General features: G+C 43.1%; 1 protein-coding gene and 1 pseudogene across 2 annotated transcripts in view; both read right to left on the bottom strand.

Annotated features, from left to right (window-relative positions):
- Positions 1–17,293, bottom strand: part of LOC126299428 (uncharacterized) — a 296,023-nt gene that overhangs the window by 77,100 nt on the left and 201,630 nt on the right. For both annotated transcript variants that reach the window (XM_049991327.1, XM_049991328.1), the window contains exon 3: positions 592–711. In XM_049991327.1, coding sequence (XP_049847284.1) covers positions 592–711 — 120 coding nt within the window. The remainder of the gene's footprint in view (positions 1–591; positions 712–17,293) is intronic.
- Positions 12,709–12,826, bottom strand: LOC126299739 (5S ribosomal RNA; annotated as a pseudogene).

Below are 17,293 nucleotides of genomic sequence, written 5' to 3'. Positions count from 1 at the left end.
TTTTGAAATTTGCATCTGGTCAAACAGTTATTTAGGGTGGTCAAGATAAATGGGCCATCCTGTATATTGTCAAGGTACTGGCAATTATGTACAGACTTCAATAACTCAGTTCAGCTATGCTCAAAAATAGGCTGTTCCCACCAAAGAAAAGAAATTACAGTGTATCTGATGCAACTCAGGGTTACATTTGTTCATTAAACAGCCTACCAGAGCATATTAAATGTCTTACAGGTAGTACAGTGGAGCTTAATAATGAAATAAAGAAAACCTATTCGACAACTCCTTCTACTTCGTTGAAGACTATTATCACAGAAACTCTAAATTAATATTTTAGGTTATTCTATAATTAATATCAGCACAATAAAACAATATTATTTCATAATATTAAGTCATTTTGTTGTACTGCACTTAAAATTGACATTCTTGACTTCTTTCCACACACTACACATACCTCTATGGGGAATACGAATAATGTAATTATAGAAATAAAAGTAACAACTCACTGAACAGTTGAGGTACTGAGCTGTAAATGACCAATATGTAATTTACAAAATAAAACTTTGGTATATAAGTTTTTAACCTTGCACTTACTTGATGAAATATGTCTTTCCATTTGTGTCAATGGCTTCCTCCCATCCGTAAGGGAAGCCATTACCCCTGTCTGTCCAAGTTTCAGCTGGTGGCAGCCATGAAGAAGTTTGTGTTACATGACTGAAACAAATTTGCATTACATAGAATGTGTGTCATATTAACACTCTGTATGTATAGGCAATAGGTTAACAGTAGGAGATTGGTTGGAATGTGTAAGAGTATTTCGTATTCTGTAAGATGAAAAACAAAAAAATACACAATTTAGAAGTATCAGTGCATATCATAAATAGAAACCTGAAACATATTTCCATTTTGATTCTAAAACTTGTATTCAATGGAATTTGTTCTCTTCCCTGCATGAGCCATGGACCACCTGTGACCTTCGAATTCACACCTCTGAATCCTGAGTTCCTTGTATTACAACACCGAAAAAAAGTGTAATGGATTTCTGGACATCATATATTAATACAAAGGATCACCAAAGTTAGTTTTTGACTCCCAATATTCAGAACTGTATTCTGCTACTCAATGACACTTGCCAGGTTAGCCAAGGGCACTAATGTGCTGCTTCCTGGACTGTGGTAGGTGCGCCAGCACCGAATTGAATACACGCAGTGGATTAATGACAAGGGCTGGTGTGCCGGCCAGCCTGGATGTGATTTATTGGCGGTTTTACACATCCCACTAGGTGAATACTGGGCTGGTCACCTCGTCCCGCCTCAGTTACACAATTCACAGACATTTGAAAAACGTTTGCACTCTATCATGGCTAACACTAGGTGCAGACAGCTGGGGTACACTAATTCCGTCCTGGCAGGTAGGGTGATAGGGAGTTACAGGGTGGTGAAAAGAAGGGCGTCCAGACACCCTCTGACACTAACATTACCAAATCCATAGTAACAGGGTTGACCCCACATTGGAGTGGGACAAAGGTCCGAGAAAATGATGATGATTCTGCTACTTAATGATGGAGCCCCTCTTCAAAAACAGAGGCAACTGTCTTTATGCTCATAACATCCTCCCTTACCAAACACCACAATGAGGCCCTAGTGCAAAAGCAGCATTGGAATATTTTCAACAAATTTAAAAAGTGTCTGCACAAAACACTTTGTGCACGCTTTTGTGGCCAAGGATCTTATGCTGGAGTTGGAAGCACTACAACACAATGAAGAAAGGCAATAGATATTTCTTGAGTGATAAAACAATTTAGCAAACAGGAGTCAAAATTATTCACATGGCTGCCTGTACCAGTACTGCAGGCTATAAAATACCACTACAAACTCTGCATGTGTGCTATAATAGTACATTTAATGTTCCAGTCAGCTTTGCAGTGAGTATGGGTCACATTAGATTGGAGGGCTGCAAAATCACATTGAGGTGAGCACAGCATAACTTAAACCAACTCTGACCACAACCATGACCATGATCCTTGAGACACACTACATTTATTTAAACATTTGTCAAACAGATTTACAGCATATATTGTTAAAAGATCAAACTATGAAATCAGAGGAACCAGAATGTCAAATAACAGGACAGTAAAATTCCAGAAAGTAAATAAAAAACAATAAGTTGGATGAATATAGCAGAGTGAAGATTAATTCCTAGATACAAAGAAAATGCTGAAACTGAAACATGTCAGTCTCAGCCACAACACAAACCATTTTTGAGTTGTTGTCATTTACACACCCAATATTTGTACAAAATTAAAAGAGCGACACTATGCTAAATTTAGGAATTTTTGCTGACATGCAATAATTACAGGCCACACTGAACCTCTGTAAGTAGCTGCAGTTTAATTATAATCACCCAGTTCACTGACTGTATCTCAGCTATACTACTTTTCATTAGCATTGTCTAAAACTAACGCGGAAATGTTACACAAACTACGTAAGTAGAGAATTAGACTGGGTCAAGTATTTGCTAACCGAAATAAATTCTTGTGATGCCTATTTTCACAGCCCCTTTTTCTACTAAATGCTCTTGCGGAGAAATTCCTTTGTACAAAGGATATTGATATCTGTGGTATGCAAAATGCGCGAATGCATAAAATAAATACACACATCAGAAAAAGTTTTGCATCGCCTCGGTTCCGAGAGTTCCGGAACTTGTACAGATAATTGGAATAGAGGTCAACATAAACATCATTTACGCCCTTTTTTATTGCTAATGAAAACCACACATTGCATGTTGTACCACCATACAGCGAGACCTTCAGAGGTGGTGGTCCACATTGCTGTCCACACCGGCACCTCTAATACCCAGTAGCATGTCCCCTTGCAGTGATGCATGCCTGTGTTTGTAGTGGCATACTATCCACAAGTTCATCAAGGAACTGTTGGTCCAGATTGTCCCACTACTCAACAGCGATTTGGTGTAGATACCTCAGAGTGGGTGGTGGGTCACGTCGTCCATAAACAGCCTTTTTCAATATATCCCTGGCATGTTCGATAGGGTTCATGTGTGGGGAACATGCTGGACACTCAAATTGGGCGATGTTGATATCATGGACCTCGCCAGGGACGTAGGGAGTGAAGTTGCGCATCATGCAGCCTATTGCGCAAAGTTTGAGTCGTAACACGACATCCTGTGGGTGCACGAAAAGGATTATTCAACATGGTAGCATTGCTCTCAGGGTTCCTCCAAGCCGTAATCCGTAGGTAGCGGTCATCCACTGCAGAAGTGGCCCTTGGGCGGTCTGAGTGAGGCATGTCATCGACAGTTCCTGTCTCTCTGTGTCTCCTCCATGTCCGAACAACATTGCTTTGGTTCACTCCGAGACACCTGGACACCTCCCTTGCTGAGAGCCCTCCCTGGCACAAATTAACAATGTGGACACGATCGATTTGCGCTATTGACCTTCTAGGCATGGTTGAACTACAGGCAACACAAGCCGTGTACCTTCTTCCTGGTGGAATGACGAACTTATCGGCTGTCGGAACCCCTCCGTCTAATAGGCGCTGGTCATGCATGGTTGTTTCCATCTTTGTGCGGATTTAGTGACATCTATGAACAGTCGAAGGGACTGTGTCTGTGATGCAATATCCACAGTCAACATCTATCTTCAGGAGTTCTGGGAACCGGGGTGATGCAAAACTTTTTTTGATGTGTGTAAGTGACGTCATAGTGAAGGTAGCTTGCCATTACCTTTCTCCGATCTGTTAAGAAATCTAACTGGTATCTATGTTGGGTGAATGACTGTTTTGTGTTGTGTTTTTATGGGTGAAGGAAAGGGAGAGGGTGCTGGGACTTAGTCTATTCATCTCTAATAGAACCAAGGGGACCGAAGAACGTCACAGACCCATCCGATGGATGGATCACCATCAGCAGTGTTACACGTCCTCACTGCATGAGGCACTGCAGAGAGGTTTGGAATTTAACTCAAGACACTGGTGAAAAGTCTGGGTATCAGGAACTTTCTCCTCTGGTGAAAACAATTTCTTCGACCAACATGTTTTGAACAGGCTACCTGTGAGTTGAGCGCCACCTATGGTTGCATTACCTACCTCAACTAAGAATGCGAATTATATTATTTATTTAAAAAAAAGTAATATGGTTTAGCGGTGTCTCAGCAAAGCACTAGGTTGTGGCGAGTAAACAATTCCATGCGTCATACAAGTTGACAAACTCACAATGCGCAACACTGGTACGTACTACAACCTACTGCAATTCTTAGCAGACCTGATGTCATCTTGTCGCATAGCATAGATTAAGCACTTTTTTCTTTTACATCTATACGAATTCACGCGAGTTTGCTCTCGTGTACATTACTTGTATAAACTCTGATTACATGATAATCACAGACTTTGTGCTACAGGCAGGCAGGACAGATGAAATAAGCATCACCCTAAATGACAAAAAATTACTTCACATGTAATGTTCTGACTGTTGAGATTACATAAAACTCGGTAAGAAAGAAAACGGAAGAGCATTTCATTCCAATACATACGGATTCCCTCAAAGAACCAAATACGAGTCTCTGGCTTCTCTGGTAACGTTGTCGGAGCACACGGGACAAGGGTACAGATAACACGCAGGTAATGCAATGACGTAAGCGACTGCGGAAAAGTTTGCGAAGCGATTGTACAATGCAATGTTCTAGGTCATCACAATGTTCTCTGCAAACATACTTACAAATTAAAAAATGGTACATGCCTAGATTGTAATTTTAGCTATCGTGAAATTAATAAGTGAACTGTCCTATTTTTAAGTATATTCACTGTTCAGAACCAACAACAATACAACGACATAAAATACTACGATGGGATGGTAGGAAAGAAGACTGCATAGCCCTTTTCATTTTGCTTAGCTCATGTTAGCCCAGATAAGCACTGTAACGTGTCACACAGCATATTGCCGTGATCAGGAATTGAGTTCCGTCGATTACGTTGACGGCAATTACAAGCAAATTTAGCAATTAAAAGCCAATTACTGCATCCGATCATCGCTGCCAGAATTTACGGTGGTCTCTTAATGAGAGTGTTAACGCCATTTCCCCGTTATTACCGCAATGCGGGCTATCGCCTACACGCCGCACTCGCTTCATTTTCGTTTGCGACAGTGTCAGCTGCGCATTTCCGATACGCAGGTGCACATCTGGCAAAAGTTTTTAGCGCTCCAAGGAAGCGCGCAAGCTTCATATATTTTAATACGGAGTAAAACTTGTGTTTCCTTTGTGACAAGTGTTAAAATAAAAAAAAGTGTGTATCAATCGTATTGTTTGTCAACCATATACTGGATGAGGCGCCCAACTGTGTTACCTCAAAAAACCTTTTCGCAGTCCCTTTTCACTTAGAGAAATAGCGACCAGGGTTCATGATGCGAACACGAATGTGTCTAACCATCATTTATCACCACGTTACAGGCATAAACTTTTTTATACTGGTGTTATAGTATTTCTTTATATCAGAATAGCAGATCTGTAAGAGATAAATTAATTGATATAATTCTTCTGTACGTCTGACAAACAGTTGAGGACTTAAAATACAGCGACTATGGAGATTTTTGTGCTATGTAGCACTCATTTAAACGATGAGCCGTCCGAAAGATTACTCTTTCTCCACGGATACATGAAACATATTCGCCGTTGCGAATACATACAACCATCAGCTGTATTCGTGTATTTCACAGCGGCTGTAGTCGCTGCAGTTCTTTTGGACGTTAAAAACACAGGCACTGCAATATCGTATTTCTTCATGGAAACTAGCGCTACCGTACCGAGCTGTACACGATGTTGACGCCACACTCTATGGAAATCTCCATCGTTCAGACAATAAGATGCGTATTTAATACATCTGCTGTGGCGCAACAGAGAAAATACAGCCACACTGTAATCACTCGATAGATCACAACTGCAGCCCACGTTTGGTCATCGTAAATTGAAGAATACACCGACAGAATCATTCAGATAGTCACTGCTCAAGCTAGTCCGTCATTAATCCACAGAACAACAACTCAAAACGTAGTCCAGTTGAAATCGAATGAACAGCCCAGGTCACGAAAGAAAAGTGAACACATGGAAGAAAGTTTTTCATCACCCCAGTTCCCAGAACTCCTGAAGAAAGATGTTGACTGTGGATATTGTATCACAGACACAGGCACTTTGACTGTTCAGAGATGTCACTAAACCCGTCCAAAGATGTAAACAAACATGCACGAGCAGCGCCTATTAGAAGGAGAGGGTCCGACAGCCGATCATTTCCAGTCATTCCACCAGGAAGGAAGTACACGGCTCGTGTTGGCTGTAGTTTAACCAAGCCTAGACAGTCAATACAACGGTTCGCTCGTGTCCGTATTGTTACTTTGTGCCAGGAAGGACTCTCAACAAGGGAAGTGTCCAGGCGCCCCGGAGTGAACCAAGGCGATGTTGTTCGGACATAGTGGAGATACAGAGAGACAGGAACTGTCTATGACATGCCGCGCTCAGATCGCCCAAGGGCAACTATTGCAGTGGATGACCGCTACCTACGGATTATGGCTCTGAGAAACCCTGACAGTAACGCCACCATGTCGAATAATGGTTTTCGTGTAGCCACAGGACGTCGTGTTACGACTCAAACTGTGCGCAATAGCCTACATGTTGCGCAACTGCAGTCCCGTGTCAATGGCGAGGTCCTTCTTTGCAACCACGACACCATGCAGCGCGGTATATATGGGTCCAACAACATGCCGAATGGACCGCTTAAGATTGGCATCACGTTCTCTTCACCGGTGAGTGTCACATGTGCCTTCAACCAGACAATCGTCGGAGACGCGTTTGGAGGTAACCCGGTCCGGCTGGACGCCTTAAGACGCGTTGTCCATCCAGTGCAGCAAGGTGGAGATCCCTTTTGTTTTTGGGTGGCATTATGTGGGGCCGACGTACGCCACATGTGGTTATGGAAGGCGCCATAACGGCTGTACGACACGTAAATGCCATCCTCCGACCGATAGTGCAACCATATCGGCAGCATACTGGTGAGGCATTCGTCTTCAAGGACGACAATTCGCACCCCCAGCGTACACATCTTGTGAATGACTTCCTTCAGGATAACGACATCGTTCGACTAGAGTGGCCAGCCCCAGACATGAACCCTGACGAACATGAGTGGGACAGATTGACAAGGGCTGTTTATGGACGACGTGATCCGCCAACCACGAGGAGGGATATATGCCGAATCGCCATTGAGGAGTGGGACAATCTGGACCAGCAGTGCCTTGATGAACTTTTTGGTAGTACGCCACGACGAATATAGGCGTGCATCAATGCAAGAGGACGTGCTACTGGGTATTAGAGGTACCGGTGTGTGCAGTAATGTGGACCAGCACCTCTGAAGGTCTCGCTGTATGGTGGTACAGCATGCAATGTGTGGTTTTCATGACCAATAAAAAGGGCGTAAATGATGTTTATGTTGAACTCTATTCCAATTTTCTGTACAAGTTCCGGAACTCTCGGAACCGAGGTGATGCAAAACTTTTTTTTGGTGTGTGTGTGTGTGTGTGTGTGTGTGTGTGTGTGTGTGTGTGTGTGTGTGTGTATACGATACTGCAGTGCCTGTGTTATTCTGATTACGATGCAAAGTTCCTTTGGACATGCATGCATGGGCGACTACAGCCATTATGCAATATTTTAAATGAAATCGCAATTGAGAATGCGGACAACCATCAACTGTAGAATGAAATGACGGCAATGAAAATTTGTGCGGGACCCGGACTCGAGCCCCGATTTCCCGCTTATCGAGAGCGGTCACCTTACCTTTTCTTTTTTACTCATGTTGTTCGATATAGTTCGTTGCATAGTTCGGGGCGGACGTCCCATGACACCCGTTCAAGTTCACTGTTGATCCTTTCATTCAGTTTTTTAATTACAATTCAGTTTTTTAATTACAGAGCGCAGCTAAACCTCTGACCGAACACGTTGAGCTACCGTGCCGGCAACTCTTACACCAATTATGTATGTATATTCCCGTAGAGGCCAGATGTAGCACTTTAAAGACTTTAAAGTCGCTTGCCCGGTATCGGCAGAGAAATAAGATATTACAGTGCCTATGCGTGTCCAAAGGAACCTTACATCGTAATCAGAATAACACACGAACAGCAATATCGTATTTATCTGTCAATACCGGGCGAGCGACTTTCCAGTGCAACGTCTGACCTTTACGGGAATAATCATAATGGATGTACGAGTACTGGTCGTAGACTCACGGCTGACGACGTATGGAAGTTTGGGTTTGGTCGTGAGTCGTGCACGGATGGTCGTATGGTAGGGCGACCGCTCGCGACAAGCGGGAAATCCGGGTTCGAGTCCCAGTACGGCACAAATTTTCATTGTCGTCATTCCATTCTACAGCTGATGGTTGTCCTTATTCGCAATTACGAATTCATTTAAAGTAAAGTATACTCGAGGTAGAGACTTAAGCACAGCACAATTCTGCGTGTCGTGGAGCAATGTCCAGGTGACGGTCCGCCTCTTTCCAGTTGCCAGCAGAGTCACTGAAAGCGGTCATCGCTGAGTATCGACCTAGTTGCCGGATGCCACAGATTAGAAGTATTGTTAGTAGTACGAGGGGTAGTCTAAATTTTTATTATCACCTCGAAAAAATTAAATATACACTACTGGCCATTAAAATTTCCACACAACGAAGATGACGTGCTACAGACGCGAAATTTAACAGACTGGAAGAAGATGCTGCGATATGCAAATGATTAGGTTGGTGGCGACACCTACAACGTGCTGACATGAGGGAAGTTTCCAATCGATTACTCATACACAAGCAGCAGTTGACCGGTGTTTCCTGGTAAAAGGTTGTTGTGATGCCTCGTGTAAGGAGGAGAAATGCGTACCATCACGTTTCCGACTGATAAAGGTCGGATTGTAGCCTATCGCGATTGCGGTTTATCGTATCGCAACATTGCTGCTCGCGTTGGTCGAGATCCAATGACTACTAGCAGAATATGAAAAGGGTGGGTTCAGGAGGGTAATACGGAACGCCGTGCTGGATCCCAACGGCCTCATATCACTAGCAGTCGATATGACAGGCATCTTATCCACATGCCTGTAATGGATCGTACAACCACGTCTCGATCCCTGAGTCAACAGATGGGGACGTTTGCAAGACAACAACCATCTGCACGAACAGTTCGACGACGTTTGCAGGAGCATGGACTATCAGCTTGGAGACCATGGCTGCGGTTACCCTTGACGCTGCATCATAGACAGGACCGCCTGCGATGGTGTACACAACGACGAAACTGGGTGCACGAATGGCAAAACGTCATTTTTTCGGATGAATCCAGGTTCTGTTTACAGCATCATGATGGTCGCATCCTTGTTGGGCGACATCGCGGTGAAAGCACATTGGAAGCGTGTATTCGTCATCGCCATACTGGCGTATCACCCGGTGTGATGGTATGGGGTGCCATTGGTTACACGTCTGTCACTTCTTGTTCGCATTGACGACACATTGAACAGTGGACGTTACATTTCAGATGTGTTACGACCCGTGGCTCTACCATTCATTCGATCTCTGCGAAACCCTACATTTCAGCAGGATAATACACGACCGCATGTTGCAGGTCTTGTACGGGCCTTTCTGGATACAGAAAATGTTCGACTGCTGCCCTGGCCAGCACATTCTCCAGATCTCCCACCAACTGAGAACGTCTGGTCAATGGAGGCCGAGAAACTGGCTCGTCGCAATACGCCAGTCACTACTCCTTATGAACTTTCTTATCGTGTTGAAGCTGCATGGGCAGCTGTACCTGTACACGCCATCCAAGCTCTGTTTGAGTCAATGCCAAAGCGTATTAAGGCCGTTATTACGGCCAGAGGTGGTTTTTCTGGGTACTGATTTATCAGGATCTATGCACCCAAATTGCGCGAAAATGTAATCACATGTCAGTTTTAGAATAAAATATTAGTCCAATGAATACCCGTTTATCATCTGCATTTCTTCTTGATGTAGCAATTTTAATGGCCTGTAGTGTACGTAATTAATTTTTTATTTGAAGATTTACGCCTGTAGTCATGTCAAAACGAATTGGCGGATTTGAAGAGGAATACACTGTAAGTATCGATGTTGTCGATATTAGGAACATGAACTATATCGCTGAAGACAAATATACTCATTTCGATGCAGAAAGGTGTTAATTCTTCAGGAACCCATGTTTTAATAGCTTGAAACCAGCCATAATAAGTTAATCTAGTAATGAAGTACAGTTAAGGGGAGCCTAAAGGGCTTTTTGGTGGTCAAATCCTCCTACTGCACTGATGAATTTCTTAGCAGAAGCAACTTATAATATGCATGCTGTTAATACTTCCCTTCGGCAGGGCTTCAGTGCAGTACATCGGCCTTGTATTTTTTTTTTTTTTAGAATGTTTGGCTAAAATAGGTTTCGACTTAAGATACGCACTTCAGTACGTATACGTTAATGTTTTCGGTAAGCTTTTTAGTTAATGTGTAAAAGAAAAAATGTATAAAATTTAAATTTTTCACGTTCTTGAGGACAATTTTACTTAATATCTGTCTAAGAAACATTAGCGTATCAGTTCTTTGCAAATTTATTATGTATTTTTGTTTTTATGACATTCCATACCCTCAGGGATTTGTTCATTGTGGGTTTATGGAACGAACTATCTAATCAATGAAGTATATATTTCAAAGCTCCAGTAAATTCAGGATTTATTACAACAAAATGACAGAAAACTACATATCGGTAGGTATAGACTTCTGATGTTTTTAGTGTCACAACGTGTATACTACGAAGAAAGGTTGTTACAAAAGCCAAGACATGACACAAATGTTTGCAAAAAACGATACTACTTTTACAGCTCCTTTCCCTACCAAATACTCTTACAGAGAAATTGCTTTGTACACATAATATGGAAACCTGTAGCATGTAAAATGCACGAAGATGGACAAAATAAATAAATGATGCCATAGTGGAGGTTGCTTGATGTCACCTTTCTCTGATCCTCAAAATAAACTAAGGGAAACTGTAGTAATTTTTATAATGCGATATCCGGTACAGTGGTTTCTTTTTTCTTTTTGAAAGCAAAATGCACAAGATTAACTGAAAAAGTAATCCTAGAAACTGATGTAGTTTTGCTTCGTTAGCGCATACTTGTTTTTATGACATGAAATAAAAATTACAATTTTTCATGTACTGCAGCCGCTTCATGGAAACTTCTCGTGAATATGTCAGTAGCGAAGGATTCTAGTCCTCAGGACATGTAGCCTACTCCAAATATCTTCCTCTTGCAACTTTAAATTGGTGATACATATTCTTTCTGCATCGATGAATTCAATCGGCTACCTCCGGATCGAATGTTATGACATCACCGCAAATTAGCGATCTTAACTGTAGCAGCAGATTCGAGCTACACCTATTAAAATGTTGTTATAATGTTTGTTTCATTAAGTTGCATTCAGTATGGTTCAAATAGCTCTGAGCACCTTAATATCTGAGGTCATCAGTCCCCTAGAACTTAGAACTACTTAAACCTAATTAACCTAATGACATCACACACATCCATGCCCGAGGCAGGATTCGGACCTGCGACCGTAGCGGTCGCGCTATTCTGGACTGAAGCGCCTAGAACCGCTTGGCCACCGCGGCCGGCTGCATTCAGTATGTACGGGCTCAGTATACTATGAACAAGAAGTAAACTAACCGCTGGCCCACACAACTGATCTTCAAAACAATACCAAATAGAACACGGCTATTTCCGATAGGCATTTGGCTCGTCAATGCCGATAAAATCGGAAATGACTCTTTCGTTTCAGGCGAATACGGACATTGAATCTATGAAAGGGTGACCAGTAAACTAAATGACTCTACCAAGTGTTCAGACAGTGACAGGATTTATAATCTTAATCTTTCACGCTGTAGCTATTACAGTCGGTTGACAACCTTCTTCCACGCTTTCTGACTACTGCTGTCAGAGCAGGTACCAAGTAGACACGATATGCTTAGAAGCTGCTCACACGTGCAAGCACCGTGAGCTGTCTAAGTCGACGTAAAAACCGTGCTGGAAACTAATACGGATCAGTACTCTCACACTAGTATTACTATGTCTGGCCTGCTACACAACCACTCGCTTCTTAGTCTTGCTAGAACCAAATAACACAGGGAACTTTGCTCTCCATTCATATTTTAATAACTCAATTTTTCAACCATCCAGCAACAGACTGCAAAAATTACTATTTAGTAAGTGGTAAATGACGTAACTTCCCACAAAACGCTTCTAAAGGCATTTTCTGAAAAGGTGCTTCGAACAGATGGTTCCATTATAGGTACTACTGGATTATACACAGCACAGCTCTTTCTGTCTGAGAACGACAGCTGCTCTAACATGCGTTTGTCCTTGGCCGCTGAGCAGATACCCACAGCTAACAGAGCTCTCAGCACAGTGTCTAAAACTACTAAGCTTCGTCCGTACAGGCCTTGGAAGGCCCAACGGTACCGACCGGCCGCCGTGTCATCCTCAGTCCGCAGGCGTCTCTGAATGCGGATATGGAGGGTCATGTGGTCAGCACACCGCTCTCCCGGACGTATGTCAGTTTACGAGACCGGAGCTGCTACTTCTGAGTCAAGTAGCTCCTCAGTTTGCCTCACACAGGCTGAGTGCACCCCGCTTGCCAACAGCGCTCGGCAGACCGGATGGTCATCCATCCTAGTGCTAGCCCAGCCCGACAGCGCTTAACATCGGTGATCTGGCGGGAACCGGTGTTGCCGCTGCGGCAAGGCCGTTGGCTCGGGACAGTGTCAAGGTACGTAAATCCCTTTCAATGCGTTCCTGATGTACTGAGTAGATTGGAGCTGGTGACCTCTACAGGTGAGGTAAGTACTCTTCTGCCTATGGAGAGTTCATCGAGCCAATTTGCCAGCGACAAGTTGGTGCTGGTAGTGGTGGTGAACTGCCTTTATGTGCTGTAGGCAAACATACGGGCCACCGTATCGTTCGAAGAGGTCAGATGTCCCATTTAATCCTATGTGAAAATTCCCCATACGAGGGTTCCATAAGGGTGAGGGAATAAATTCACCGTGGCACTACATAACGATCCCATTCGGTAATTCTTCTAACTGATTTTGGGGAACTATGGCAAACCAAAATCTGGATGGGCGGGCGGAGTTTTAACCTCTCGCCTTCTTGAAACATGTAGTTCGATAGGTTTCCGCAGTAAACACTATGCAAGCTGGCTAACGTGAAGCACAATGACATCGGTCTGTTGTTGAATTATGGAACAAGTTTATGCTCGAGTACTACGACACTTCTGGAAATCGAAAATCTCCTCTGTAGGAATCAACATGGCTTCCGAAAGCAATGCTCAAGTCAATCCCAGTTCGCTCTGTTTGTTCACGAGACCCAGAAAGCAGTAGATACCTGCGCCAGGTACATGCTGTGTTCCTTGATTTCCGTAAGGCATGCGAGACAGATTCGCACGGCCGCCTTATGAACAAAATCCAAGCGTACGAATATCAAACCATTTGTGCGATTGGAATGGAGAGTTCCTTGCAAACAAAACACAGCATGCCATTCTCAACGGAGAGAAGGCTTCAAACGTAAAAGTAGCTTCGTGCGTGCCCCAAGGATGTGTTATTGGTCCATTACTTTTCACAGTATATACCCTGAAGAGCCCCCCCCATGAACCATGGACCTCGCCGCTGGTGGGGAGGCTTGCGTGCCTCAGCGATACAGATAGCCGTACCGTAGGTGCAACCACAACGGAGGGGTATCTGTTGAGAGGCCAGACAAACGTGTGGTTCCTGAGGAGGGGCAGCAGCCTTTTCAGTAGTTGCAGGGGCAACAGTCTGGATGATTGACTGATATGGCCTTGTAACAATAACCAAAACAGTCTTGCTGTGCTGGTACTGCGAACGGCTGAAAGCAAGGGGAAACTACAGCCGTAATTTTTCCCGAGGGCATGCAGCTTTACTGTATGATTAAATGATGATGGCATCCTCTTGGATAAAATATTCCGGAGGTAAAATAGTCCCCCATTCGGATCTCCGGGCGGGGACTACTCAAGAGGATGTCGTAATCAGGAGAAAGAAAACTGGCGTTCTACGGGTCGGAGCGTGGAATGTCAGATCTCTTAATCGGGCAGGTAGGTTAGAAAATTTAAAAAGGGAAATGGAAAGGTTAAAGTTAGATATAGTGGGAATTAGTGAAGTTCGGTGGAAGGACGAACAAGTCTTCTGGTCAGGTGACTAAAGGGCTATAAACACAAAATCAAATAGGGGTAATGCAGGAGTAGGTTTAATAATGAATAGGAAAATAGGAATGCGGGTAGGCTACTACAAACAACATAGTGAACGCATTATTGTGGCCAAGATAGATACGAAGCCCACACCTACTACAGTAGTACAAGTTTATATGCCAACTAGCTCTGCAGATGACGAAGAAATTGAAGAAATGTATGATCAAATAAAAGAAATTATTCAGATAGTGAAGGGAGATGAAAATTTAATAGTCATGGGTGACTGGAATTCGGTAGTAGGAAAAGGGAGAGAAGGAAACGTAGTAGGTGAATATGGACTGGGGCAAAGAAATGAAAGAGGAAGCCGCATGGTAGAATTTTGCACAGAGCACAACTTAATCATAGGTAACACTTGGTTCAAGAATCATAAAAGAAGGCTGTATACATGGAAGAAGCCTGGAGATACTGACAGGTTTCAGATAGATTATATAATGGTACGACAGAGATTTAGGAACCAGGTTTTAAATTGTAAGACATTTCCAGGGGCAGATGTGGACTGACCACAATCTGTTGGTTATGACCTGTAGATTAAAACTGAAGAAACTGCAAAAAGGTGGGAATTTAAGGAGATGGGATATGGATAAACTAAAAGAACCAGAGGTTGTACGGAGTTTCAAGGAGAGCATAAGGAAGCAATTGACAGGAATGGGGGAAAGAAATACAATACAAGAAGAATGGGTAGCTTTGAGGGATGAAGTAGTGAAGGCAGCAGAGGATCAAGTAGGTAAAAAGACGAGGGCTAGTAGAAATCCTTGGGTAACAGAAGAAATATTGAATTTAATTGATGAAAGGAGAAAATATAAAAATGTAGTAAGTGAAGCAGGCAAAAAGGAATACAAACGTCTCAAAAATGACATCGACAGGAAGTGCAAAATGGCTAAGCAGGGATGGCTAGAGGACAAATGTAAGGATGTATAGCCTTATCTCACTAGGGGTAAGATAGATATTGCCTACAGAAAAATTAAAGAGACCTTTGGAGAAAAGAGGATCACTTGTACGAATATTAAGAGCTCAGATGGAAACCCAGTTCTAACCAAAGAAGGGAAACCAGAAAGGTGGAAGGAGTATATAGAGGGTCTATACAAGGGCGATGTACTTGAGGACAATATTATGGAAATGGAAGAGGAAGAGGATGTAGATGAAGATGAAATGGGAGATACGATACTGCGTGAAGAGTTTGACAGAGCACTGAAAGACCTGAGTAGAAACAAGGCCCCCGGAGTAGACAACATTCCATTGGAACTACTGACGGCCTTGGGAGAGCCAGTCCTGACCAAACTCTACCATCTGGTGAGCAAGATGTACGAGACAGGCGAAATACCCTCAGACTTCAAGAAGAATATAATAATTCCAATCCCAAAGAAAGCAGGTGTTGACAGTTGTGAAAATTACTGAAATATCAGTTTAATAAGTCACAGCTGCAAAATAATAACGCGAATTCTTTCCAGACGAGTGGAAAAACTAGTAGAAGCCGACCTCGGGGAAGATCAGTTTGGATTCCGTAGAAATATCGGAACACGTGAGGCAATACTGATCCTACGACTTATCTTAGAAGCTAGATTAAGGAAGGGCAAACCTACGTTTCTAGCATTTGTAGACTTAGAGAAAGCTTTTGACAATGTTGACTGGAATACTCTCTTTCAAATTCTGAAGGTGGCAGGGGTAAAATACAGGGAGCTAAAGGCTATTTACAATTTGTACAGAAACCAGATGGCAGTTATAAGAGTCGAGGGATATGAAAGGGAAGCAGTGGTGGGGAAGGGAGTGAGACATTGCTGTAGTCTATCCCCGATGTTATTCAATCTGTATATTGAGCAAGCAGTGAAGGAAACAAAAGAAAAATTCGGGGTAGGTATTAAAGTCCATGGAGAAGTAATAAAAACTTTGAGGTTCGCCGATGACATCTTAATTCTGTCAGAGACAGCAAATGACTTGGAAGAGCAGTTGAACGGAATGGATAGTGTCTTGAAAGGAGGATATAAGATGAACATCAACAAAAGCAAAACGAGGATAATGGAATGTAGTCGAATTAAGTCGCGTGATGCTGAGGGAATTAGATTAAGAAATGAGACACTTAAAGTAGTAAAGGAGTTTTGCTATTTGGGGAGCAAAATAACTGATGATGGTCGAAGTAGAGAGGATATAAAATGTAGACTGGCAATGGCAAGAAAAGCGTTTCTGAAGAAGAGAAGTTTGTTAACATCGAGTATAGATTTAAGTGTCAGGAAGCCATTTGTGAAAGTATTTGTATGGAGTGTAGCCATGTATGGAAGTGAAACATGGACGATAAATAGTTTGGACAAGAAGAGAATAGAAGCTTTCGAAATGTGGTGCTACAGAAGAATGCTGAAGATTAGAAGGGTAGATCACATAACTAATGTGGAAGTATTGAATCGGATTGGAGAGAAGAGAAGTTTGTGGCACAACTTGACCAGAAGAAGGGATCGGTTGGTAGGACATCTTCTGAGGCATCAAGGGATCACCAATTTAGTATTGGAGGGCAGCGTGGAGGGTAAAAATCGTAGAGGGAGACCAAGAGATGACTACACTAAGCAGATTCAGAAGGATGTAGGTTGCAGTAGGTACTGGGAGATGAAGAAGCTTGCACAGGATAGAGTAGCATGGAGAGCTGCATCAAACCAGTTTCAGGACTGAAGACCATAACAACAACAACCCTGAAGAGCCAAAGAAACTGGTACACCAGCCTAATATTGTGTAGGGCCTCCGCGAGCACGCAGAAGGGCCGTAACACGACGTAGCATGGACTCGACTAATGTCTGAAGTAGTGCTGGAGGGAACTGACACCATGAATCTTGCAGGGCTGTCCATAAATCCGTAAGAGTACCAGGGGGTGGAGATCTCTTCTGAACAGCGCTTTGCAAGGCATCCCAGATATGCTCAATAATGTTCATGTCTGGGGAGTCTGGTGGCCAGCGGAAGTGTTTACACTCAGAAGAGTG

This window comes from Schistocerca gregaria, chromosome X, assembly GCF_023897955.1.
Source record: "Schistocerca gregaria isolate iqSchGreg1 chromosome X, iqSchGreg1.2, whole genome shotgun sequence".
Lineage (NCBI taxonomy): Eukaryota > Metazoa > Arthropoda > Insecta > Orthoptera > Acrididae > Schistocerca > Schistocerca gregaria.
This window is presented reverse-complemented; position numbering and strand designations above follow the sequence as displayed.